At 42.0% G+C, this 26389-nt stretch overlaps 1 protein-coding gene across 4 annotated transcripts in view; it reads left to right on the top strand.

Moving 5' to 3' along the window:
* The window catches only part of Hrh1 (histamine receptor H1), a 77405-nt gene extending 51415 nt beyond the window's left edge, over nucleotides 1-25990 (top strand). For 2 of the 4 annotated variants that reach the window (XM_047534789.1, XM_047534787.1), the window contains exon 2: nucleotides 22859-25990. In XM_047534789.1, coding sequence (XP_047390745.1) covers nucleotides 22894-24348 — 1455 coding nt within the window. In that variant the 5' untranslated portion in view covers nucleotides 22859-22893 and the 3' untranslated portion in view covers nucleotides 24349-25990. Of the gene's footprint in view, nucleotides 1-2886; nucleotides 2982-3748; nucleotides 3837-22858 lie in introns of those variants that run through there. The other 2 variants (XM_047534786.1, XM_047534788.1) reach the window with 2 other exon arrangements.
* Nucleotides 25991-26389: the final 399 nt, after the last annotated feature.

The raw sequence follows: 26389 nt of genomic DNA, 5'->3' as shown, positions 1-26389 counted from the left end.
TAAAGTGCTCCCCAGAGCATTCTTTTGTTGACTTGTCCCAACCCTTCTCAAGTGGAGCAGAATTTATTGCACGTTTGTTATTCTAAAACTGAGGTCACCCGCAAATAACCCTGAATGGGATATCATGACCAAAAGAAACCAATTGATAATGGTGGGATTTGGGGGCACTATAGCATCCTGTTGTTTTGTAGACTGGGAGGAAATTCAAAGCACAGGCCTAAGGAGAAACTCAGAAGGTTGGTGTGGTGGGGAGAGGAGAGAGCTTTGGAAAGCAGAGAGATGTGCATTTTTCATTCATTTATTCTATGAACACTGAATACTCACTATGTGTAAAATAATATATTCAGGCCTGAGACAAAGCAATTTAGTCACTTAATACATGTTGACTTTTCTACCCGGGGGTACTTTACCACTGAGCTATATGCCCAACCCTTTTTTATGTTTTATTCTAGGAAAGGGTCTTGCTCAGTTGCGCAGATTGGCCTTAAACTTGGAATACTCCTACCTCATCCTCCCAAATCACTGAGATTACGGGCTTTTGCCTGGTTCCAATAGTGGTTCTAATGATACCCAGGAGAGTCTCAGCTAGGTACTACAGTCAGCTAACAGCTCTTTCTGACACTTCCACCCTGGGCTGAGGATATATTGGGTACACACCAGAACCAGGAAGCTAGAGACAAGATTGGGGTGAGGGTGAGGGGCAGCCAGGCTGGACAAAGACTTAAGAATCAGAACATGAAGAATATCCACAGCTGTGACTTCCTTGTTTTGTGAACATTTTCTGGGGAACAGTTTATGAGAACTATGATTACTTTTCCATTTTCCAGTCTCTATGATTGTTTTCATAAAAAGCAAAGTTGTTCCTGGGTGATTATATAGCCCAGGTGCTATGTAGAATCTTAACTAAAATACTGAAATCCAGGGATGTTTGGCTATCACTTATCTATTTGTTCAGCTTCTCCCAACAAATTCAATGTACTGCTTAAATTCAGTGTTTGTAACCAGTGGAGGTTTTAGTGAGTTCTGGAAAAACAGGAGGGAAAACTCAATGGAAAAAAATGGGATTGAAGCAGATGCTCTTTTTTGGAAGGAGATAGCAGGTTGCCAGGATGGTCCAAGTTGCCGACTGCACCGTACCATATGACTACAGTGCACTTATGTCAATAAAAGGCAGGACTAGTGGTCCCCTATATCTAGTGTGTTTGGAGGCACTGGGAAACATCTTTCCTAAGGTTCAACCTCCCCCTTCTAATCGAGGAGGCTCACCTTCTACCATTCAAGTACATTAGACAATCAATAACAGTTGTCCAAATGTGTCAGAAAGGATTTTCCATTTTCAGAGCTGTTCTCTTAAAATGAAGATGTTCCTAAAAGTGCTGTTTGTTCCTCTAGCTTGGTTGTCATTGGGCTTCTCTGGTGAGTCTGGGGCAAATTGGAAGGAAGAGCTGAGTAAGGGGGGCTCTGGATCCCCCCTCTTCTCCATTCCAACTACAGCAATCTGCTTTGATCTGTTTTAAATACATTTGTACATAAGCCAGGAGTAGCACTACCAAGAAAAAGAAGGAAAAAAATTTGAAAATATCTGATTTAGAGCACCCACCTTGTTTGACAGAGGAAGCCCGGAGAAATTGAGAGAAGAAAGCACACAGCAAATTCATTTAACGAATATGTACTGAGCAACTGCTGTGGGTCAGATATATGGTAAACAAAGGTCAGCACTCAGATCCTCTGTTACGAAGAGCAGGCTTTTCTCTCTAGAATGGTTCCTTTGCAGCAGGGTTTGTGCCTACTATGTGCCAAGCAGGGCCAGCTGATGAGCTACAAAATTAAGACATGGTTCCTGCTCCCAACCATCTTTCAACCAAACAGGGGAGAGAAAAGTTGTACATAACTGACCACAGTGCAGAGTCAGCACTGCACACTGGAAGGAGGCACTGATAGCTTATCAACCTTGCAGGGTCAGGGACAAAAGAGACACATGTAGTCAGGGGAGGTGATATTGGAACTGGGCTTCTTTTATCTTCCTAAACTTTTAGGTTAAGAATATAGATGTTAGAGTCAGGCAACCCCCATTTCAAAGCCCATCAAGCCATGTAACTATGAGCTGGGCCAAGGGACATAATCTCCCAGGGCCTCATCTGAAAATGTGCATGATAATAGTAGTTTCTACCCCAGTGGGTTGCTGTGAGGATTAAATGAGATAACACAAGACTGGGGCTATAGCTAGCGCAGAGCGCTTGCCTAGCGTGCTTGAGGCAGGCCCTGGGGAGGCAGATACTCTTTTTGGAAGGAGATGGCAGGCTGACAGGTACAGTGGTTCAAGTTGCTGACTGCACCATACTGTATGACTAGGGTGCACTTAACATCAATGATAAGGCAGGGCTAGTGATCCCCTATATCCATCCCTAGCACTGTGAGAGAGAGAGAGAGAGAGAGAGAGAGAGAGAGAGAGAGAGAGAGAGAGAGAGGGCTCACACATGTCCAACTCTTAGCTTTGGTAGATGTGACTTAGAGACTTTGGAGATAAGGTGAGAATGGGAGAAGAGCATTCCAGATAAAGGCAGAGAGGGGAATGCAGGCAACAGGGTACAGGATGCTCTGTCTGTTGGAGCCAAGAGCCACACAGAGGAAGGAGTGCTGGGGAATGCTATAGGGAAGGGGGAGCCAGCCAGGTGATAGAGAGCTACTCTGAGACCAAATTGAGGACTGGGATCCTGTGGTACTCATTCTTTTAGACCTAATGGCTTTCTTGTAGTTTCCTTAGGGTTTTCTAAATACTGGGTTACGTGGTGTGCAGAGAGAGAAATACTCCCTTCTTTCAAGGCGTGCCTGCACTTCCTGCTTGCTCAATTGCTTGACTGCCTTTAATTCCTTTTATTTTCACTATGTGTGGACCAGGCCTGGCAGGCATCAGAAGGAGGGACAGACTGCTGTCTAGATGGCCAACCTAATGGACAAGGGAGGATATGCAGCCTAGTCAGGTGAGAGCCAGGGCAGCTCTTTGGGCCTTTGATAGGGCATGTGCTCCCAGGTCTCTTCAAGTGATGACGGAGAGAAGACGGGTAAATGCTTCCATGGATCATTCAGTCCCTGGAGCATATTTCTGGAGCATTCAGTAACTGTTCATTGAGCATTTCCCTGGTTCCTGGCTCTGAGGACACAGACATGACTCAGATCTGTATTTGACACCCACAGACTGGTGAGAAGTTCTGCTCAGTAATTAAGCAATTACAACCCAGCTTGATAAGGGTTATAATAGAAGTCTGTACAAAATTCAGAAAAATCCTAGAGAAGGAAGTGAATTAACCATGTCTGGTAGGGTTGAGGAATGCCTTCAAGGCAGGGACTTCAGAACAGGGTTATAAAATAGTAATTGGATGCTCTGGCTGACTGAGAGGAGGGGAACTGGCAGAGAAGTGTTTGCACAGGTACGGGAGTGGGGGCAACCTGGACTTTCAGAGGAAAATGGAGTCCTGGAGGATGAGGCCACAGTAAGCTGGGACCAGATGGGAAGAAATCATGTGTGAAGGGCTTACAGGTGTTCACATAGAGCTGGCCACTGCCTGGCCCTCTGCCTCAGGTTCCAGAGTGGAATCTGTTTGCTTGTCTCCTGGGCTTTTATTATAGTGATTGGAGTAATGGATAAAGAAGAGAAGTTCTGGGGAAGCTAAGGTGATTTATGTTAGAAATAACGACGAGGTGCCCTTCAGTGGATCAGAAAGACTCAAGAGTGGGTGAGGAGAGGTGTGGGGGACAGAAGTGGAGCCACATGCTGAGAGACAATGACAATGGCTTAGAGAGCCAACACCTGAAACAGTAAGCAACACTGCAGAGTGGTAAGTGGAAGAACTTAAGGATGTTTTTGCCTCTTTGCGAGTCTACAGTAAAAAGTTTAGGCTACTTTTTCGTAGATATACTTTCATGATGTTGGACTTGAGTTTCTTGTGAACATGATGCCCTGGGCAACCTGGACACAGACAACAAAATTGTACTGGGGTTACCTTTGTGTTATATGCAGGGGTCTCGCGTTGCATCCTAACAGTGACTGGCATGGGAAGGTTCTAGGTCAGGGAAAGTGGTGACTGGAGCTGTGGTTTTAGAAGGACCAGCTGGGGCTGGAGATATAGCTCAGCTGATAGAGTGCTTTTGTTTTTTTTTTTTTGTTTTTGTTTTTGTTTTTTGCGGTACTGGGGATTGAACTCAGGGCCTTGTGCCTGCAAGGCAAGCACTCTACTAGCTGAGCTATATACCCAGCCCCTAGAGTGCTATTCTTGCATGCACAAGGCCTTGGGTTCAAGCCCCAGCAACACACACACACACACAGAAGGATCCACTGGAGGTGTGCAGGAGGGATCCCAGGGGTCAAGACCAGGAGCGGGAACTTCAGTTATGAAACTTTTACAACTTGAGAGGAAACATTATCAAACTCCAAGCCAGAGCAGTGGTAGCACAAAAGGATCAGTATTTCTGCTCTTGCGTCACCTGTAGTACAGAGTTTTAAAGTAGGTCTGGGCAGGTGCCAGTAGTGCCAGTAAGGAAACTCCTTTTACCTGTGGGGCAGTTAAGATCTTAATCATTTCCTGGGGCTTTGGTGTTCCTTTGTGTAAGCATACGCACAGTACACACAAAAGGAAGGGTGTTGGGGGGCTGTTTTGTTTTGGGGTTGTTTTTGTTTGTTTTTGTTTTTGGTACTGGGGAGTGAATCTAAGGGTGCTTTACCCCTGAGCCACATCTCCAGCCCTTTTAATTTAATTGTGAGACAGTCTCACTAAGTTGTTTAGGGCCTCATTAAGTTGCTGAGGCTGACCTTGAATTTGTGATCTTCCTGCATCTGCTTCCTGAATTGCTGGGATTACAGGCACGCCCCACAGAGCCTGGCTTGGATGTTTGAGCCACACAGGAATGTGGCCTGCCACCCAATAGACTCACTCTTGCTTCTGCAGAGTTTGGAGAGGTCTAGACCAGACCATTCTGTATTTTTGGTCTCTTGACTTGACCACATACCCCAGGAACTTCCTGTGTCTGAGAGTGATTAGAACCTGTCCTTACATAGCCATTGCTGAGGAAACAGCCAGAAGGGAGCTCTGCTGCAGCCACTAGGGAAATGATTGCTGTTGAGACTGGCCAATTAGCCAGCAGGACAGAAAGTTCCTGGAAAAACTAAGTAGGACATGGCCCCTGCTTTCCCTAAGGCACCCTGGAAATGGGAAAAAAGTGGGAGTCTTATTCATGTTTCCACCTCTAGCAGCTTGGCCCAGCATAACACCTGGTACCACATTATTGTTTAATTAATAGTTCCTGAATATATTAATGAATTATCATAACATGAAGCCCTGAAATTGGTCATGTTGGGTCAGAACTGTGGTGTGTTAAAGGCAAGATTCATCCACTCACTCATCATTGAGTGTTAGGTTAGGGCACAGGGTTATAGTCTTGGCTGCAGGGGAGTCATCTGAAGAGTTCTCAGAGATCCTGATACCCACACCACTACCAAGACCAGTTAAATCCAAATTGGGTCTGGAGAGGCAGGCCCAAGCAGCAGTGTTTGTTTGTTTTGTTTTGTTTTTGTGACTTCAGTGTGAGCCAAGATTGAGAGCCACTAGACTAGATCAGTGCTGGAAATATAGGTGAATATCACTTTGACCCTATTCTTACAGGGATAAAAGCCTAAATGACAGATGCCTTCTTTCATTCAGTAGAATACAGAGCATTAAATGCCTTAATAGAGATATGAAAACAATAATGTGGGAACCCAGAGAAAGGATTGGTTAGATGTGGTTAAAAGATATAGGAAATCTTCAAAGAGGAAGGAACTTTTAAGAGGGGTTTTATCGATAGAGAAGTTCATCAGTTTCTTCTTCCTCTCCTTCCTCTTCTCTTCCCATCTTCCTTATCAACCTTTCCCTCCTCTCCTCTCTCCTTCCCTCCCTTCCCCTCCCCTACTTTCCCCTCCCCTCCTCTCCCTCCTCTCTTTCTTGATACCAGGGATTGAATCCAGGGGCACTTAACCACTGAGCCACATCCCCAACCCTTTTTATTTTTTGTTTTGAGACAGGGTCTCGCTAAATTGCCTAGGGTCTTGCTGAATTGCTGAGACTGGCTTTGAAATTGCAATCCTCCTGCCTCAGCCTCCTGAGCCACTGGGTTGACAGGTACCACACTTCCTGTCTCTATTCTTTTTCTCCTTTTCACCTCCTTTGTTCCAGGCAGGCTCTGAAATAGGTCCAGAAGGAGACAATAGTAAACAAATGTGACATCCCAATTCTTAAAGTATTGCCTCTTCCAAGAAAAATGAATAATGTACAGAGCTCCAAAGGCTGAAAGACCCCAAGGTGTTTGGGGACAGTGACTTCATTTTTAGAGTGTAGTGGGTCAAAAGTTGAAGAAACTAAACTGTCTTGCCCACAACCCAAGGAGTTTGAACTTTCCCTTCATTTAGGAACAAAACAATTTTATGATGAGATTTCAAACAGTGTTTACCACATTTTAGGTGGCACTGAAGTGACTCTAAATGGTACACAGACATGGCATTAATTAATATTGACTCACACTGGTTTTGATTATATTTCAGTCCTTCTGATTACTTTCAGGAGAGTCTAAATTTAGCACTGGAAGGTCTTTAACACCTATCTCACACTTGCTAATCTCTCTGTAACAAAGCAGAGCCTTCCTTGCAGCATTTAATCACATTGTTTTGTGGTCTTGTTTATTCCTATGGAAAGCATTGTAGGTGACAAAAACAGATATCTGTTTGTTTGTTTTTAAGTGACATGTAATAATTGTGCATAGTTATGAGGTATGGTGTGATGTTTTGATTCGTGTATACACTGTACAACAATAAAATCAGATATGCTAAATAGCCTATTTATCATCTCATGTATTTATCATTTCTCTGTGGTTGAGAACCTTCAAAATCTTCCCTTGTAGCTATTTTGAAATTATCAGCACAATATTGTAACCATAGTCTCCTTGCTGTGCAGTGGAACACCAGAACTATTCCTCCTATAAGGCTGTAACTTGTCCCTGTTGACCATTCGCTCTCCAGTCCCCGCTTTCCCTCCCCTCCCCAGCCTCAGATAACCACTTCTCCTCTCTGCCCTGTGAGATCAGCTTTTCTAGATTGCACTTAGGAGCGAGATCATGCAGTATTTATTTTTCTAAAGTTTTTCAGATGTGATAGTGAAATAAACTTAAGGTAAAATAAAATGAATACTTTTAAAAATATATGAAGTAAGTGATGGTATAGGAAACACATAGATCCAGCAAAATTATAACAAGAGTGAATAAGTAATTAAAGGAGAGAAACACAGAGCAAGAAAAACTGCTTGCATATTTACATGGGTAGAAGCCAGGTGTGAGACTGGAATCAGGCCAGCCAGATATGGGACTGTTGCAGTAGCCCAAGTTACAAAGAAATTGAACTTGAACATGAACCTGAACCAAGGCGGCCTCCAAGAGGATGAACAAAAGGAGCAGGCAGCTGGCATCTAACAATGGGAAGGAGACCTCAGATCATGTTTTAGTGAGGTGACACTGGCAGAAGCCTCCTGGGCAGGCTAATCTGCTACAGGCAGGTCCAGCAGCAAATGATGAGGACTTATCCCAGGGCCTGACCTCAGGTCTTAGTGAAAATATTGGGAAAGAAGACAAGAATTTTGGGATTCAGTTATTGGCTGGGGAAGCCATGGTGAGCTCATTCTGAGAATAAGAATCTGGGAGTAAGAGGCATTTTATTGCTGAATTCCAAACCTGTTAAGACAACACATTCACCAGAGGGACTATGAAAAAAAAAATACAGTGTCCAAGACCCCTGTCCAGATCACCTGAATTAGATTCCAGGCTGGGCTCAGTGTTCTGTAATTTTTATAGTTACCCTGGTAATTATTTTTAAACTAATTATCTTTATTGTACATATTATGGGATATAATGTGACAAATTGATACACATGTACAATGTGTGATGATAAAATCAAGGTAGTTGGTATTTTCATTCCTTTAAGCATTTAAGAAATTTTAAATTAACATGTAATAACTTTACATATTTATGAATACAGTGTGATGTTTCAATACATGTATATAGTGTGTATTGATCAAATCAGGGTAATTAATGTCCCATCCATGTTGCAGTAAATGACAAGGTATTATTCTTTTTATGGCTGAATACTATTCTGTTGTGGGCATATTTTAAAAATCCATTCATCCATTGGTGTTTCCCTAGTTATTCCTTTGAACCAACCTAGATGCAACCACCGTGCAAAGACCCTTGCTCTCAAAGTGAGGTTCATGGGCCAGTGGTGTGGCAATGACTTGGAAACTTCCCAGAAATGCAAAAGTGTAGACCCTACCTCAGACCTTCTGAGCTATTTAAACAAGATCCTCAGAAAATGTATGTATATATTAAGATATAAGAAGCACTGACCTGGACCAGTGGCTTTTAACCCTGACTGTACTTTGGGTCACCTGGGGAATCTTTAAACCATGGTGCCTGTGTGGAGTTCCCAGGCATTAGTGTGGGTTTTCTTAAACCTTCTGGGCACATGCAATTGTAAGAAATAGTACAGAGCAGAGAAACAATACAGAGCAATCCCATGTACTCTTTCCTCATTTTCCTCCAATAGTAACAGCTTACAAAAATGTAGTACAGTGTCATTCAGGATATTGACATTGACACGATAAAGATACAGAACATTTCCATCCCTACCAGGGTTCCTTAGTAGCCCCTTTATAGCCACACCTATTTTCCTTTCACCTCCCCATCCCTAACCCAACATGCACTATTCTGTTCTTTATTTCTTTAATTTTGTCATTAGAAGAATATTATATAAATGGAATCATACAGTAAGTAAGCTTTGGGGATTGACTTCTTTCACTCAGAATAATTCTTTAGAAATTCATCCAGGTCTTTGCATTTATCAGTTGCTTGTTCCTTTTGTGTCTGTGTTGGTAGATTCTGGGAATAGAACCCAGAGTTGTGAGCATGCTAAGCCCTCACTCTACCTCTAACTGCACCCTCAACCCTCACTATTCCCTTGTACTGCAGAGTAGTCTACCGTGTAGATGCCACATGCATGGTTGGTTAGCCATTCACCCAACAAAGGTTTCCAGTTTTTGGCCATTATGAATAAACCTACTATAAACATTCAGCACAGGTTTTGGTGTGAATGTAATTTTTAATTTCTCCAAGACAAATGCCAAACAGTACAATGCCTAAGATGTATAGTAACTGCACATTTAGTATCTTAAGAAACTGCCATCCTCTTTCTTCCAGAGTAGCTGTACCATTTCACCTTCCCACCAGGAATAGAATCTGAGTGATAAAGTTTTTCTGCACCCTCATTAGCACTTGGTGGGGCTGCTATTTTTCATTTTAGCCATTCTTATAGGTGTGTGGTAATATGCATTGTGGTTTTAATTTGCATTTCCCTGAGGGTTAGTGATGTCGAATATCTCTTCATCTTGTATGTGCTATCTGTTTATGCTCCTTGGTGAAATGTCTTGCCATAGCTTTTGCCCATCTTCTGATTGGATTGTTTGGTCTTTAGGTCTTTAATGCTGAGTTTGTGTGTGTGTGTATATATATATGTGTGTGTGTGTGTGTGTGTGTGTGTGTGTGTGTGTGTGTGTGTTTATATACATGTTTATACATATATGTGACTTGCAATGTTTTGTCTTTTCATATTCTTTTTAAAATTTTTTAAAATTTTTTTATTAAAATTTTTTTTCATCGTAGATGGACACAATACCTTTATTTTGTTTATTTTTATGTAGTGCTGAGGATCAAACCCATTGCCTCACACATGCTAGGCAAGTGCTCTACCACTGAGCTACAAACCCAGCCCCATCATGCTCTTCTTTTTATTTATTTTCTTTTTAGTTGTAGATGGACACAATACCTTTATCAGCCTTCTGATTCATGAACACAAGTATCTCTCCATTTATTTGTGTCTTTGATTTCTTTTATCATCATCTTATAGTTTTCAGCATAAAGTCTTACACATGTTCTTCATCTGAGAATGTGTTGATTTTCCTTAGTTCTTTCAAGATATTTTCATCAAGAATAAAGATTCTGAGGCTGACTGTTGTTTCCTTTCAGCATCTGAAAAATATTGGGGACTTCTCTCTTCTCTCTATGTTATCATGTAAGAAATATCATTATGGTAAGGTGTTTTTCTGCTGCTGCTTTTGAGATTTTGTATTTGTCTTCAGCTTTCAGGAATTTAGTTATTATGCATCTTGGTGTGGATTTGGGGGAAGTTTATCCTGCTGAGGTTTACTCAGTTCTGGATTTCATTGATTTATATCACATCAAAATTAGGACATTTTCAGTCATTTATTTCTTTAAGTACATTTTCATCCTCACCCTCTTTCTTATCTCCTTTCAGAACTATGATTACATGCGTGTTAAATCTTTTGTGTTGGTCCCATAGTTCTCTGGAGCTGGTATTTTTTCATTTATTTCAAGTGTGTTCACATTTTCACATGAAGCATTTTTTTGCTATTCCTTTATAACTTTTATCATATTAATTTGACATCTCTGTTGTCATAGATATCTATTGATTGCATTTTCTAATTCTGTTTGTGACTTTTCCATTTTTTGATATAAGTGATTTTTTTTTAATGAAATGTGAGCACTTTCAGGTATTGTGTTAGGAGACCCTGGAGCATATTTAAATCTTTTGTTTTATCTGGTTTTATGTTACACTGCCCTGGAGAGGAAGTGGGGGTTGTGGGAGGGAAAGTGATACTTCAGACTTTCAGGAAAAGTTCAGTTTCCTCATTGGCTTCTGCTGACACCTACAGGGTGTCACTGGGGCCTTGTGGCTACCTCTCTGACTGGGATGGGTGAGGTGCCTCCATCCTGCTTCCCTCATGCCCCCCTGGATATTGTTGGGTGGTGTGGGACTTGTGACCATCTGATAGGGACAAAAAAACCTAGCTTCTTACTGGGAAATATAGGTCACCTGTCACAGCACAGTGAAGCCACAAGTATTCTTGGTGGCATTTGGCTGAAGTAGAACCATTATTATCTCAAATTTTCCTGTTTTGTGATGCTGCACTTTTCCTGGTCCTTCCATTAGACATAGTAGGTTTTTGTTGGGTTTGTTTGTTAGTTGGTTTGTTTTCTGTGCACGTTGGCCCTGAAGAATTGCCAACTTCTCTCAGAAAAACCAGCTTAGGGAACTCATCGTTGTGCCATTCTCTGCATCCCAAAGTTCATAGTTAGTCTGCCTCTGCCTCTCCACCTGTCAGTCTTTTTCTTAAATGTAATGTTCAGGGGATTTTTTTGTGTTTGCCTTTTTAAAAAATATTTTCTTTTGGGATGGGGAAATGGGGTCTTGTTTTATTGCTCATGCTGATCTTGAACTCCTGGGATCAAGTGACCTTTCTGCCTCAACCTTTTGAGTAGCTGGAACTCCTGGTGCATGCCACCCTGCCTGAATTGTTCAGGGTTTTTACTTGTACTTGGCAGAAGAATATGGAAGAGTATCTCCTCTCCATCTTGCAGGAAGCATAAGTTTCCATATGTGTAAAAACTATCTGGGAAGCCAGGGTTGAGGACTGGCACAGGCTGTCCACTCCATGAGAGCAGGAACTGTGCTTATCTTTTAGGTATCATAATGTGAACTTCATAAAACTTGTCAGTAAAGATGTTATGAATGAATGAATGAATGAATGGAACAATGAGCAAATGAATAACAGAATCGAACCAGCAACCAGACTGATCCACATTACCTTTATAAACATGTCCCTGTACATAAGGCACACATGGTCGAGAACCAGAGGAGGGCTGGACCAGCAGGTGGCGCCAAAAGGTCCCAGGTGTGGTGTCAGGGAGGTGCAGCAGTCAGGTACCAGGTTACTTGACTGAAGGAGGCAGAAATTAAAGAAATTGCACATTACCCAGGAACTCTCTACTGGAAACGTCACATCTGCCTCTCTTTTGTCTTTTTTCCAGATCCTTTATTTATTGTGGTATCATAACTATTTTTTTTCCACAAAGAGAATATATCCTGAGCAACTTTGGTCTTTGAAAGTCTTTCTCAAGACTTAACCTCCTGGGAATTGGAACAAAAAGAAAACATTATTCATCATGTCCTAAAAAAACACTTGGATGAGTGCTGGGTCTGGAATTTTGTTCTCTATTGTATGTATTGTCTAATTTGCACAATGTCTCCACTTTCAGTTCCATGAAATCTTTATTTGAAGTGTTTGTTTACTTCCCTCTTTTTTCCAGAGAAAAGAGGATAGAGAATGAAGGGGAGGATGTGAAGGTATCTCAGAGGTCTTAGAAGGTAGTGCCATTAGGGCCTTTAAATGAGACTTGCTCTTCAAGCACTCTCAGGTATTTTTGTTTTAATTTGGAGTGTTTTTGCGTGGTGCTGTGAGGGAACCCAGGCCCTTGCACATACTAGGCAAGTGCTCTACCACTGAACTCCATCCCTAGCCAACTCTGATTTCCTAGTGCAAGGCACCAAGTTTATAAGCTCCCAAGTATCAGTTTCTGCATCTTTAGGAAGGGGACATAATGATTTGTTTAGTGTATGTAAGGCCACTACCCTTGTATAGACTAAATGGGACAATGTGACAGCTCTTGCAGCCTGCTGCCAGTGTGTGGAAAACCCAGAAAATATTACTTTTCTTTTACTTCATTGCTTTTCAAGATCAGTGGGTGAGAGAGAACTGAACTGGGATTTTAGTACTTCTTTTGATTGTCATTTAGTGGTAACTCTCCTTCAATTTCCCTTTTGCCATGAATTTTAAAAAATCCCAGTCACCAGAGCATGGGTGCAGGTTGGGAAAAGCAGAAAATCAAACAAGTCTTATTTCCTACACTCTTAAACCAAATTATAAAATGAGAGACCATAGCTGTCTGTGAGGAAATGTTTTAATGTAGCCAAGTCATTTTCCTACTTTCATTTCTGATGACTAGCTTGGAAAAAGTTTTCTGTAACATCTCACTGTGATTCCCTAACAAGAATATGTATATGTGTGTGTGTGTGTGTGTGTGTGTGTGTGTGTGTGTGTGTTTTGTTTCTTTGCAGTGTCAGAAATGGAACCCAGGGTCTCACACATGCTAGGCAAGCACTCTACCATTGAGGTACACCCCCAGCCCATGAGACTTACTTTATCTAAGTCTTGGCCAAAGCTGACTATTTGCTAAGCAACTAGTTTTTGCTTTCATCTGAATGACAATGAGATCTTTTTTGAACCACTGAACGTTTTACAATAACTTGAGGTGTAGTTGACATATCATAAATTCTACCTATTCAAAGCAAATAGTATAAAATCCTATTGTTGGTAAATTTACAGAGCTGTACAATCATTATCAGAATCTAATTTTAGAACACTAACATCATTCCCCAAAGATCCTTTCATTTTCCCACCCCCACTCCCAGGCAACCACAAATCTACTTTCTTTCCTTAGATTTGGCTATCCTGGACATTTCTCTTAGTACAATAAAACACTCTTATCTTTTATGCACCCTTCTTTCATATAGCATGTTTCTTCAGGGCATCTGTGTTTTAGCATGTATCAATACCCTGTTCTTTTTTTTTTATTGACAAATGATACTGCATTATATGGCTAGACCAATCACGTTTTGATAATCCATTTACTAGTTTGCAAATATTTAGGTTGTTCCATTTTTGGATAATTATGAATACTGCTATGAACATTTGCATACAGTTTTTCTGCAGACATGTTTTCAGTTCTTTTGGATATAAATAGGATCTATATATGGAATTACTGTGTTATATGGTAACTATGTTTAACCATTTGAGGAACTGCCTGGCTGTTTTACATAGCGGCCACACCCGTTGACATTCCCCGCAGCAGTGTACGAGGGCTCTGATTTCTCCACATTCTTGCCAGCACTTATTATTGTCCCTCTTTCTTAATTATAATCACCCTAGTAGATAAAAATTGGTATCTCATTGTGGTTTTGATTTGCATTTCCCTAATGATTAGTGACACTGAGCATTTTCTCATGTGCTCATGAGTCATTTCGTATTATTGGTGAAATATCTATTCTAATCCTTTGTTCATTTTTAAATGGGATTACTTGTCTTTTTGTAATTTAGCTGAAGAGTTCTTTTTATGCAGTCATGCATCATTTAATGATGAGTATACATTCTGAGAAATACTTATCAGCAATTTTGTTGTACAAATATGATAGAATTTACTTTTATAAACTGAAATAGTTCCAACATCACTAGATTTTTAATCTTATGAGACCATCATTTGTGGTACATCATTGAACAAAACATCATTGTACAATACATGACTATTCTGGATACTTCAGATATGCGATATATCAGATATATAATACACAAATATTTTCTCCCATTCTGTAGCTTTTCACTTTCTCCAAGGTGCCTTTGAAACATAAAGTTTCCCATCTTGATGAAGTTCAATTTAGCAATTTTTTCTTTAATGCTAGTGCCTTTAGTACCAGATCTAAAGAAATCTTTGCCTAAGTCAGGGTCACAAATGTTTTATTAGCTTTTACAATTAAGGCTGTCATCAATGTTGAGTTAATTTTATGTGAAATGTGAAAGAAAGGCCTAAACTCATTTTTTTATGCATGCAACACTCGTTCCAACATATATATCATTATGCTTTGGCTGTTACCTTCCTCTATCCCTTCTGTGACCCAGTGTGCCTAGAGATGAGCAAGAGTGCCCTCCTTTGGCTGCAGCCTCAGCTGCCACAATCTCATTCCTTTAGTTAATTAAATCCACAGAGTGTCTTGAAGCACCACCAATTCCAATTTCCAGAAGACAGAATTGGATGGATTAGTACATTCTTGATCAGGTTATAACCTCTGGTCCACTCACATGTGCCCAGAAGATCAGGATGAGATGCAGGAACTCTGATGGACAGGACCCATCCCTAGGTGAGAAGATGTCTCAGAAAAGGAGACTTGTCATGAACTAGGCAAATCCCCCCAAAAGTGTATGTTTGGGGTCATTGTCATGGATTCAGCTTTCTGGATCCCCTATGAACTATCTTGATATTTCTAGCTACAGGTTTACAGGTCATCTCCCCCAAACTTCTTTTGATTTCCCTATGGGCATGCAAAGAAACAAATTAAGCAATTGAAAAATTGACAAAATTGAAAAACTAAGATTTTATATAAAAATCTAGATTGTGTGCTTCATTTAAAATAGGCAGATCTAGGCCTAAGGCAGGTGGTAGCATCTGAGTAGCAGCAGTCCTCTGCAGACAAAGAATACACTGCAGGTTGTTACAGTCCTTGCCACACATGGTCCCCTGTACATGGTCCCGTGTTCTCATTGATTTTTCCTTCCTGGCTCTGCAAACATTTGCACGTGTATGTTTCCTTGCAGAAAGGCCATGAGTGCCACTACCTGCCTATAATGTCATCTACCTCTCATGTCTTACCCAGAGAGTGACTCAACCCAGCACTCTGTAGACTGAGTCAGCCACGTTCCTGCAGCACTGGGCTCTGAATAACATTTTGCTATTTGTGGTCTGCTCTGGGCACCACAGAAGGTGGCATTGATAAGACTGGGTGTTTCATGGAAATTGTGCTCTGGCCAGACTTAATGAGAATATTCAGTAACTAGAGCACCCTCATGCATGGCACCTTTTTCTTGGAATTAGAGCAAAGAAATTAATGTTCTGACTGACTTCACTAGAATAACCATCTATGCAAATGAAGAAGACGGTACAGCAGCTTGCTTGGAATGGGGAATGGTGGGTGAGGCCATTTAGAATATAAAATGAAGGAATCCCAAATGCTCAGTTTTTACTTAAGAAAATAGAAGATGTGCAAAGCATATACAAAACATTATTTTTTAAGCTGAAGAAATTATTTTGTCTTTTTAAATAGGAATGTAGTTAGTTATTATTTTCCCTGTTAATCAAATTAATACAATTTCATCATTGAAATCTTGGGAAATACCCAAGATAATAAATACCATCCACTACCCAGAGAAAACTACCACTAACATAACAGAGATTCACCCTAAGTCTGAGCCCATGGGTTAATAGCAGTGGCACCATCTTGTATAAAATGTCTTTTATGAATTTTATTTCATCATAAGCATTTTCTCATATCATTACCAATCCTCCACAAATGTGATGATCAATGGCAACGAAGTATTCTGTTCTGTAGGTAACCCATTGTATGAATCTATTTTCTGTTACCACAACAAAGTACCTGAGGCAGGCTAACTGTATAAAGAAAAGAGATTTTTTTAGCTTATGATTTGGGAGGCTGAAAATCCAGAATCAGGCAGTCCTATTGCTTTGGCCTTTGCCAAGGGCCTAACAGTGGGTAGCATTGTGGTGGGAGCATGAGCAATAGGAAAGGTAACATGACAGCAAGAGAGTGTTTTTGTAGCAGCTTGCTCTCTCAAAATTTCAGGAGTCACACAGAGCTACCTTGATTGCTTCTAAGGGCACACCCCCAATGACCTAACTTTCTCCCACTAGGCCCCACCTCTTAAAGGTCCTACCACCTCCCAGTGGCATCATAGACTGGCAACAAACACTTATTAACTCATGAGCTTTTGGGGGACACTCATCTAAACCACAACTTTGGTCATGGTGTCTCACTTCAGAAGCAGAAATAGCAGACACACTCCATGCCCTAGAGTGGCCCCCTGTTTAACTGGGGAAGAATCACCTGAAGAAAGAATAATAATGCCACAGGAAAATTAATATACAAGGGAGGATGTTACACATGTTGTTAGGGGGAGACAGAGAAAGGAGGCACTAGGAACTTCAAGGCAAAAGGGTGCATCAGACATGGGTAGGAGCACTGGCAGAGGCACCGAGGGGTCAGAGTGTTCACTTACACTTTAGCCCTAACATATATTTCCAGACTTGTCATTTTGTGCTTCAGGCACTGCCAGTGAATTTCTCCCAGTTCTTCAAATTCAACTCTGTGCTTCATTTTTTCTATATCTTGGCCTCAAGTAGCTCTTCCTTCCTCCTGGTAAACTTCTACTCATCCTTCTAGCCTAACTCACACATAACTTCTCCTGTGTCCTCCCTGACATTGCATGCCACCTTGAAGGAGTGAGTCAGTTGCTCCTTCTTTACTCCTGCCACCTTCAGTCATCACACTTATCCTAGTTCAATTCTAGAATTTTGTTTTCGATGCTGCCTCTTGTGTCTTTCTTCTCATACTAATTTATATAATTTATATCCTTAATGTATTAGTTAGAATTTGGTCTGACTGTGTTTGATGGAAAACCCAAGTAATAGTGACTTTAATGAGATTGGGCAGAGGTGGGCAGTCCCCACTGATCTGGTAGCTCTGTGATCTTCAGGGACTTAACTCCATCCATATCGCTGCTTCCCCTTCCTCATTTTGTGTCTGTTCTTCATGGTCCCAAGGTGACTGTTTAAACTCCACTCATCATATCTGTATCCCATCCAGTTGGAACAATGGAGTGCCAAAGAAGAGTACACACCTCTTCAGAGCAGAAATTTGCAAACTACACTTCCATTTATATTACACCCAGCTACAGAGGAGACTGTAAAATGTCTCTAGTCTAAAAAAAACAGTATTCTATTCCTAAACATCATATGAGACTATTAATAGTTTCTGTCATAGTGAAAAACAAGAAGAGGTCAAGGATGATTCCTTTTAGCCTGACTGGACCATCTGTGGATGGTGGTACCACTCACCAGAAATGTAAGAAACACAACAATTGGAATAATTGAGCCCTTCTGTGTGTGAGACACTATATGAGGTGCTTTGGATACTGTATCTAAAACCAACATCTGCAAGTTTACTTAGGTATGTAATTGCCTTTGACAAAGATGGAAAATTTCTAATTTGGAATCAGATCAAAGCTACCTCCTCTTGCACACTTCCCATGATGGGGAGCTCACCATTTTTCAAGGTAACTGCATTGTTGATAGCATTGGTTTTTAGAAAAACCATATTCCTGAAACTGAAAACCATATTCCTGGGCCGGCAATGGAGTGGAGTAGTGCTAGGCACATATTCTTCAATTAGATCAATGGTCCTGTGCCCCAGGCACTATCTGGCAGTTTTACATATTTGGTCGTCATGCCTGAAGGGGACAGCTGCCCCTGGTATCTAGTAAGTAAAAAGTAGGGATGCTGCTGAACAGACAATGCACACAGCAACAGACAGTGACCGTGTGAACTTAATAATTGGTGTATGAGAAGCACCCATGTTTTGACTTCTTACCATCTCAGCTGCCTCAACCACTTCCTGAATGTGGAAGGAATGTTGACTGCCTGTTTATTTGCTGGCACATGGATGTGATTGGATTAGACTGTTTGTAGCTACTCTAGTAAAAGGCCCCACTTCAACTAATGCATTTGGTCTAAAGCCATTGCCTTAATTAAAAACAAATTTGCTTGTACACTCAAGTCTCTTAGACAAGGGTCCATCTTTGCTTTTTACCTAATTGTCTTCACTTTGCAGAACTTTCCCCCGCTCTGTCTCAGCTGATCCTCCCAACAGCCCAATGCCATAAAGAACCTCCAGGTGTCCTCTTGCCTTCCCCAAATGTCCTTGTCCAAAGCGCCTACTCCAGCATCCATTCTCTTGGCCCAGAGCACCCCCTCTTGCTCACATAATTTCTGCAGGCCTGACTTTCACCTCGCAGGGGTGCCCTAGACCCAGCTGGGGTCTCCTGTGCCATGTTAGACCAAATAAGGATCTGCGTGCCCACATATCTCCCACCCTCTTTGCCAGAGCTCCTGGCCTTCTTTTGGAACATGTACAGGGAAAACCATTCATGTATCTGCTTTTCAGTGTACAGATGCCCAAGGGATGGATAAGTGCCTTACTTAATCATCTCACTGCCTGGAGCCTGTTCAGACTGGCTTGAGAAGCAGAGTTCAAGGTTGGCTTCCTGGTTATGTGACCCACACAACTGCACAGGACCAGGGTACATAAGACCTTCAGCCTGGTAGAATGCTCTGCAGCCACCATCTTCAAATTCTTAATCAATTAAACATTTTTTTGTTTGGGGGTTCAGGGTATGGTTCAATGGTAGGACATTTGCCTAGCACATGCACGGTCCTGAGTTTGGTCCCCAATACTGCAAAAGATAACTTTTTTTTTTCTTTCTTTCTTTTTTTTCCTTCAGTTTGAACTGGTAGCTGGTCCTGTGTGGGACATTAAGTAAATGATGATATTCTACTGTCCATAAAAGGAAAATCCCTTTCCATGGGTCCCTGGTGCTGCCCTCCCTTCGTGTTTGCAGTCTTAGTGCCTGGGTCCTGTTGATCCTCAAGGCTTCTCCTTCTTTGGAACTGTCCTACCATTCCTCAGATTGCTCCCTAAGGTTTCCCTTAGTTCCCTGGAACTGCTCCCACCATTTCTCAAGCCGAGGGCTACATCTCTTTGCTGCCCTCTCTGGTATAGCTGAGTTTTTCTAGGCTCAGTGCCTGGGTTACATTGCTCCCAAAGGCTTTTCCTCTTCCTTAGAACTGACCCTACATTCTTTAGGCTAAGTGTTGTTGTAGCATGAGTGCTGCAGTGGCCTTCCAAGGACTCAAGTCCTGCAACTTTTGAAAACAAAAGATTTTCTTCCTCCCAAATCAGATCACTGAGCTAAAAGGAACCTTTCACCAGAAAATATTTGTTGAATGAATAAGTTCCTAGTAGAGATACTTAAGAGCACTCTCGTTTCTCATTCATCAATTCATTCTTTTTCTTTTTGTAGTGTTGGGATGGAACGCAGGTCTTCTCACTGCCACTGAGCTGTAACACCCCCAGCTTCACGTTTGCTGTTTTTTGTTTTTGTTTGTTTGTTTGGTACTAGGGGTTGAGCCCAGTGATGCCCCACCACTGAACTACAACCCCAGCAACCTTTTCTATTTATTTTTTGCTTTGAGACATGGTCTTGCAAAGTTGCTCAGGCTGGTTTTGAACTTGGGATTCTCCTGCCTCAGCCTTCAGAGTAGCTAGGACTACAGGTGCATGCCACTGTACATAGAGATCTTTCTTTTTGAATCAAAAAGGAAAAAATACAGATTTTTTATATAAAAACAAATTATTTTCTGTCAAATTAATTATTACACAATAGTTTCCACACAATTTAAAAAGACAGATTAGTGCCCCCTTTGTGTGTCCAGCACTGGGGAAAAGACAGTTGAAAATCTTTGGAAAGAAGGGAGGTCTGAGTTGCCTTAAGAATGCCATGGTACAGGATTATTTTAGGGAGCTACTTCTTGCTTCCTTCTCACCCAAACAAGAAAAAATAAAATCCCTGAGATGATCCTTCCTTCTTTTCTCCCCTCCCTCCCCTCCCCTCCCCTCCCCTCCCCCTTTCTGCTTTTTGAAGGAGGCCATGGCAGCAGCAGTGGATTTTGACTTGGTCAGGGCTGAAGATGAAGCTATGAGTTTGGCATTAGACAAAGGGATGATGGAAGATTCCTGCTGCAGCTGTAGGTTTGGGTCTTGTCGTCATAGAGGTGATGGCTAAAGTGTAAGGAAGTGAGTGGAGAAGGTCCCTGAGGCAGTAGAGTAACAGGGACAGGCCGGGACTTGTTGTCACAGGAAGGAAATGGTATTGAAGTCAGAGAAGCGGTCAGTGCTCTGATCGCAGGCGACTGTGCAGAGCTGGAGGGGAACATGGAAACCCACCTCAAGAGAGGCTCTAGAGAGGATACCTGGGAAAACTCTTAGAGATCTTCTGTCCCACCACACATACGAGAAAACAAAGCTGAAAGATCACTTAAGGAATCAGTGGCAGAGGGCTAGGGTTGCGGTTCAGTGGTGGAGCACTCGCCTAGCATGCGTGGGGCCCTGGGTTTGATCCTCAACACCACATAAAAATAAAATAAAAAGTATTGTGTCCACCTACAATTAAAACAAAATATTTAAAAAAATATATTAGTGGCAGACAAAATCAGTGCTTTTCCAACAAAGTATCTTGTAAAGCTCCTTGCACAAGGATCAGAAGCCTTGGGGTCTTGATTTTTGTTTGGAAAATGATGTGGATTTACTTGGGCATGGTGGCATAAATCTTGATCCTGGCAACTTGGGAGCTGAGTCAGTAGGATTGCAAGTTCAAGACCAGCCTCAGCAACTTAGCAAGACCTTATTTCAAAGTAAAATAAAAAGAGCTGGGGGTGTAGCTCAGTGGTAGAGACCCCTGGGTTCAATCCATAGTGACACATACACACAAAAACAAACAAACAAACAAACAAAGCAAAAAAACAAGTGCTATGGATTTAGCCTTCTGCTTGAGAACTTATGACTTTTTCTTACTGTAAAAATAATTTGGTTTCTGCTAAATTATTGAATCTGCCCTCTTTGTTAGTGTCTCATTTTCTTAAAATCATACCATTTATTGAATATTAAAATCTAACAATTCTTTCTTTCAAGTCTCTTAATACCTACCTTCCCTTCCCGCTTGTTTTAGTTTGGGTCCTGAGTATCCCCCAAGGTTCTTTTTGTTGAAGGCTTGGTCCCCAGGGTGGTACTATTGGGAGGTGGTGGAACCTGTAAGAGGCGGTGCCCACTGGGAGGTCTTCAGGTCATGGAGGCCTGCCATTTAAGGGGATATGGCACCTCAGGCCTTTCTGTTTCTCTCTCTCACTTCCTGTCCATGAGGTGGGCATTTTATTCTATTGTTTGCTCCCCAGTGTGCCATCCATCATCCCTACCAGAGGTCGAAAATCAATGGGCCTGCCTCATCCTAGACTGAAGTTTACAAAACCATGAACCAAAATAAACCTTTTTTTCTTCATAAATTGATCATCTCAGGTATTTGTTATAGTTATTGAAAAGTGACAAACAACAGAGGATCAACAATAACAGGATACAATCTCTTTTCTGTGTTGCCTTTACTAGCAAAAATTTTGTTACATATTATTTGACATAGTTTATATAATGATAAAAATATTTTTTTAATTTATCAAATATAAAAGTAAATTAGATATGCTTTTGAAATACCACAATTCCCTTCCCATTTAAAAGACCTTTCTTCATTTTTAAGTTGCTTTTTGCATTGCTGGGGATGAAATCCAGGGCCTTGCACATGCTAATCACTTGCTGTACCACTGAGGTACATCCGTAGCCTGATAACCTTTGTTCTTAGGGATATGCTAGATTTGTTTAATGATTTCTGTATCTTTAATACATCCCCTTGACCTGCCTGCCCCCCATGTTAATTAGGGATGCTTTTAGCTCCTTGTAAAAATCCCCCTTGACAGTGACTTAAGGGAAGAAGAAACATTTCACTTTTTTCTATCCTAACAAGTCTGGAGAAGATTCCAGGGTTGGTTTAGCAGTTCAGTGATAAGAGGTTTTCTTGGCATTTCCATGATGACCCCAACATCTGGAGCAACTGCCATAGCTCCAAACATGACTATTTCACTTCCTTTCAGCAAGAAGAGGCCATGTGGGAAAGATTGCTTTTTCTTGTTTTGCTCCTTTTTCAGAGATGAAGAACTTTCCCTGAACCCCACCTCTGTTTCCTTGACCACAGTTGTGTCTCCTGGCCATACCTAGATCTACCACTGGCAAAGAGAAACTAGATTACTATTTTTGGCTTAGACCAGTTAGGATGGATTCCACTTTCCTAGAGACTTTAATAAATTACTTACCTACCTTGTTTTGGCCAAACTCCCTCACTAGAATGTAACTTCATGAGGGTGAATATTTTTGTCTTATTTCATTCACTGCTGTATCCCCAACACCTAGAACCATGCCAGGAATTCAATAAAAAGTCACTGAATAAATGAGGAAGAAGGTACATGTTAGTGAGGTAGGTCAGCAGCAGTGTCACTGCCCCCGACAGCATAGAAGTCTAGCTTGATGAACACAATGCTTCCAAGTAACTACTGATTACCAAATCTCTGACCTTGATCCTTATATCTTTTCTCCCAGGGAGTGAGCCATAGCTGGAGACTGCCCTTGTGCCAATGACCCTTCCCAATTCCTCCTGTGTCTTAGAAGACAAGATGTGTGAGGGGAACAAGACCACCATGGCCAGCCCCCAGTTGATGCCCCTGGTGGTGGTCCTGAGCAGCATCTCCCTGGTCACAGTGGTACTCAACCTGCTGGTGCTGTATGCTATACGGAGCGAGCGGAAGCTGCATACTGTGGGGAACCTGTACATCGTTAGCCTCTCGGTGGCAGACCTGATCGTGGGTGCTGTGGTCATGCCCATGAACATCCTGTACCTCCTCATGACCAAGTGGTCCCTGGGTCGCCCTCTCTGCCTCTTTTGGCTTTCCATGGACTATGTGGCTAGCACGGCATCCATTTTCAGTGTCTTCATCTTATGCATTGATCGCTACCGCTCTGTCCAACAGCCCCTCAGGTACCTGAAGTATCGCACCAAGACCCGAGCATCAGCCACCATCTTGGGAGCCTGGTTTCTCTCCTTTCTATGGGTCATTCCCATCCTAGGTTGGCATCACTTCATGTCCCGCACCTCAGGGCGCCGAGAGGACAAGTGTGAGACAGACTTCTACGATGTCACCTGGTTCAAGATCATGACTGCCATCATCAACTTCTACCTGCCCACATTACTCATGCTCTGGTTCTATCTGAAGATCTACAAGGCTGTACGACGACACTGTCAGCACCGGGAGCTCATCAATGGATCCCTTCCTGCTTTCTTAGAAATTAAACAGAAGCCAGAGAATCCCAAGGTGGGCACCAAAAAATCAGAGAAGGAGGCTCTGAAAAGGGAGTCGAAAGATGCCAGTAGTGGACCTGTTTTGAAGCCATCACCCCTGGATACAAAGGAGAGAAAATCTCCAGATACCTTGAGCCAAGAGGAGGATGGAGAAGCAGCTAAACTCCCCTGCTTCTCACTTGATCTTGTGCAGACACAGAGTGTGGCAGCGGGAGATGGAAGGGGCTGCGAAGTTGTGGACAAGAGTGAGAATCAGCTCAAGATGGAGGGGCAGAGCCTAAACACCCATCGAGTCAGCGAGATGTCAGTGGATCACATGTTTGCCGAGAGCCAGTCCATCGGCCGCACAACAGACTCAGACACCAGCACAGAGCCAGCACTGGGCAGAGACAAATTGAGAAGTGGGTCCAACCCAGGCCTGGACTACATCAAGTTCACATGGAAGAGGCTCCGCTCCCATTCCAGACAGTACGTGTCTGGTTTGCATGTGAACCGCGAACGGAAGGCTGCCAGACAGTTGGGTTTCATCATGGCAGCCTTCATCCTTTGCTGGATTCCCTACTTCATCTTCTTCATGGTCATTGCTTTCTGCAAGAGCTGCTGCAATGAACATGTGCACATGTTCACCATCTGGCTGGGCTACATCAACTCCACGCTGAACCCCCTCATCTACCCCTTGTGCAATGAGAACTTCAAGAAGACATTCAAGAAAATTCTACACATTCGATCATAAGGGAGGCACCAAGGTTGTGACAAAATGATACTCGATGTCCAAGAAGGAGATGGAGGAGGAAAGTCTGGGCATTGCTGAGCACCTGGGCTTTCTGGAAAAGAGTTGAAACCACAGTCTTAGGGGCTGCTTGGTGTGGAAAAGTTCTCAGGTACTGAGGGAAGAACAGCAGATGGTGGTGGTCAGTGCAAAGATTGTACTTGGAGTAGAAAGCAGAATATTTGCAAGAGAACAAGACCTGGGTGGAGTTGAGTTGTCCTGCCTCTCAGGGAGAAGTGGGAGTCTCTGACTCTCATTGTAATTTGAGTTTTCAGACTGGAATTAATTGGTAACTGAAGGGACACTGGATAGAGATCCACTGGAGAATTAGGACTCTGCCTGCAACAGAGCTAGATGTCTGTGCAGAGACATGCAAATAGCTGCTGCCCCTTTCTAGGGGTCACCTGGAGAGGCATGACAGCTATTCCCTTGTGGCTGCCACTTCTCAGAACACCTCTCTTCTGAGCCCTTTCTACAGCTTTCTCCAGAACCAAGGTCTGATCTACGCTGCAGATTCTGCCTTACTCTTTCTCACTCACGCATGTCTTAGAGTTGATAGGACATTATGCAGCTTGCCTGTCTGTTGTTTTCAACCCCAAATTCCTTCTGGCTCTTAAAAACACGGTGACAAAAGCTGCCCTCAAAAGAAAGAGAGAGGAAACGTTCTGGAGTGAGTGTGTGTTAAAAGCAAAACAAGGGAGTGGGGTTGTGGCTCAGTGGTAGAGTGCTTGCCTAGCACATGTGAGGCACACGTGAGGCACTGGGTTCAATTCTCAGCACCACATATAAATAAATAAAATAAAAATTCATCAACAACTAAAAAATATTTTTTAAAACAGCCAAACAAAACAAAAGAGTAGGAGCAAGAAAGCCATATTTCTTGAGGACCAGACCAGGTTTACCTCATGGAAGTCCCATGACACCACAACAGAAGAAGCCTTATTGGTTCCAGTTCTCCGAGGAGCAAATGGAGGTGTATCAAGGTGAAATGAGATGCCCAAGATCACATAGCTAGTTATGTAAGAAAGAATGAAAATCTCTGGGGTTGCAGCTCATTGTAACACATTTTTTCCAAAAGGCAGAAATGCATCCTGTTAAGTACACACATACACACACATACAAACACAAGATGTTCCCAAGAGTGGCAACAATTTCCAAAATAATATGTTGAGAGGAAAAACAGCTGACATGGAACACATCTGTGGCCACAGGTGACCCTTTGAAGGGACTGTGCATTATTTTTATCTGAGTCCCAAAGTCATCATGTTCTTTTATACTTACATGTGTTAACTGAAAATTACCAAAGGCATGAGAACATATATTTGGTATTTATGTTGCAATCTGGTTGTGATTTATATTTTAAAACTTAATGCTAAAGCTTAATATGTGTAACAAATGGGAATGCTTGTACAAGCTGGTCTTCTGTGTCTTGTGTTCCTGTTTGCATGATCCATTAAAATGAGATATTTTTACCTACCTAAAATATGATGTTTTAAAGGATAATGTTATGTTTTTATTTATTTATTTCTACCCTTCTGAGTATGTTGAATGGAGAAAATGTATTGAAATGTATTGAGGAATGTTACAAGGCTTGATAGAGGGTTTCTGGTCAACATTTTTGAATGTCTTTCAAAAAGGACTTAAGTTTTATAAAAAGATTCATTCTCACTCTACTTTGCATCCTGGAATGTTCTTCTTGCTCTGAATTTTGGGAGCTTCAGAGACTTTGTTCCAGGTTTCAGAAGCTGCAACAGGTCCACTTCCAGCTTATAAATAATTTTCCAGAAGACTTATGAGAGAGACAGATGATATTACTCCCCAAGGTCCTCTGGAGCAGAGAACACTCTAGAGCAGAGAGCACTCCACATAGACAAGTGGCTAAGTGCCCATTACTTATGGTGAGGAACAATCCAGACAGTCAGTGGAAAGACATGCTTAGGAGCTTTGATTTTGGGGTCAAAGAGACCTGGATTTGAGTCTGACAAGAACAAAAAAGGGTCAATAA

Source organism: Sciurus carolinensis, chromosome 19 (genome assembly GCF_902686445.1).
Source record: "Sciurus carolinensis chromosome 19, mSciCar1.2, whole genome shotgun sequence".
Taxonomy (NCBI): Eukaryota; Metazoa; Chordata; class Mammalia; order Rodentia; family Sciuridae; genus Sciurus; species Sciurus carolinensis.
The sequence above is the reverse complement of the archived record's forward strand: the minus strand, read 5'-3'. Positions and strand labels throughout refer to the sequence as shown.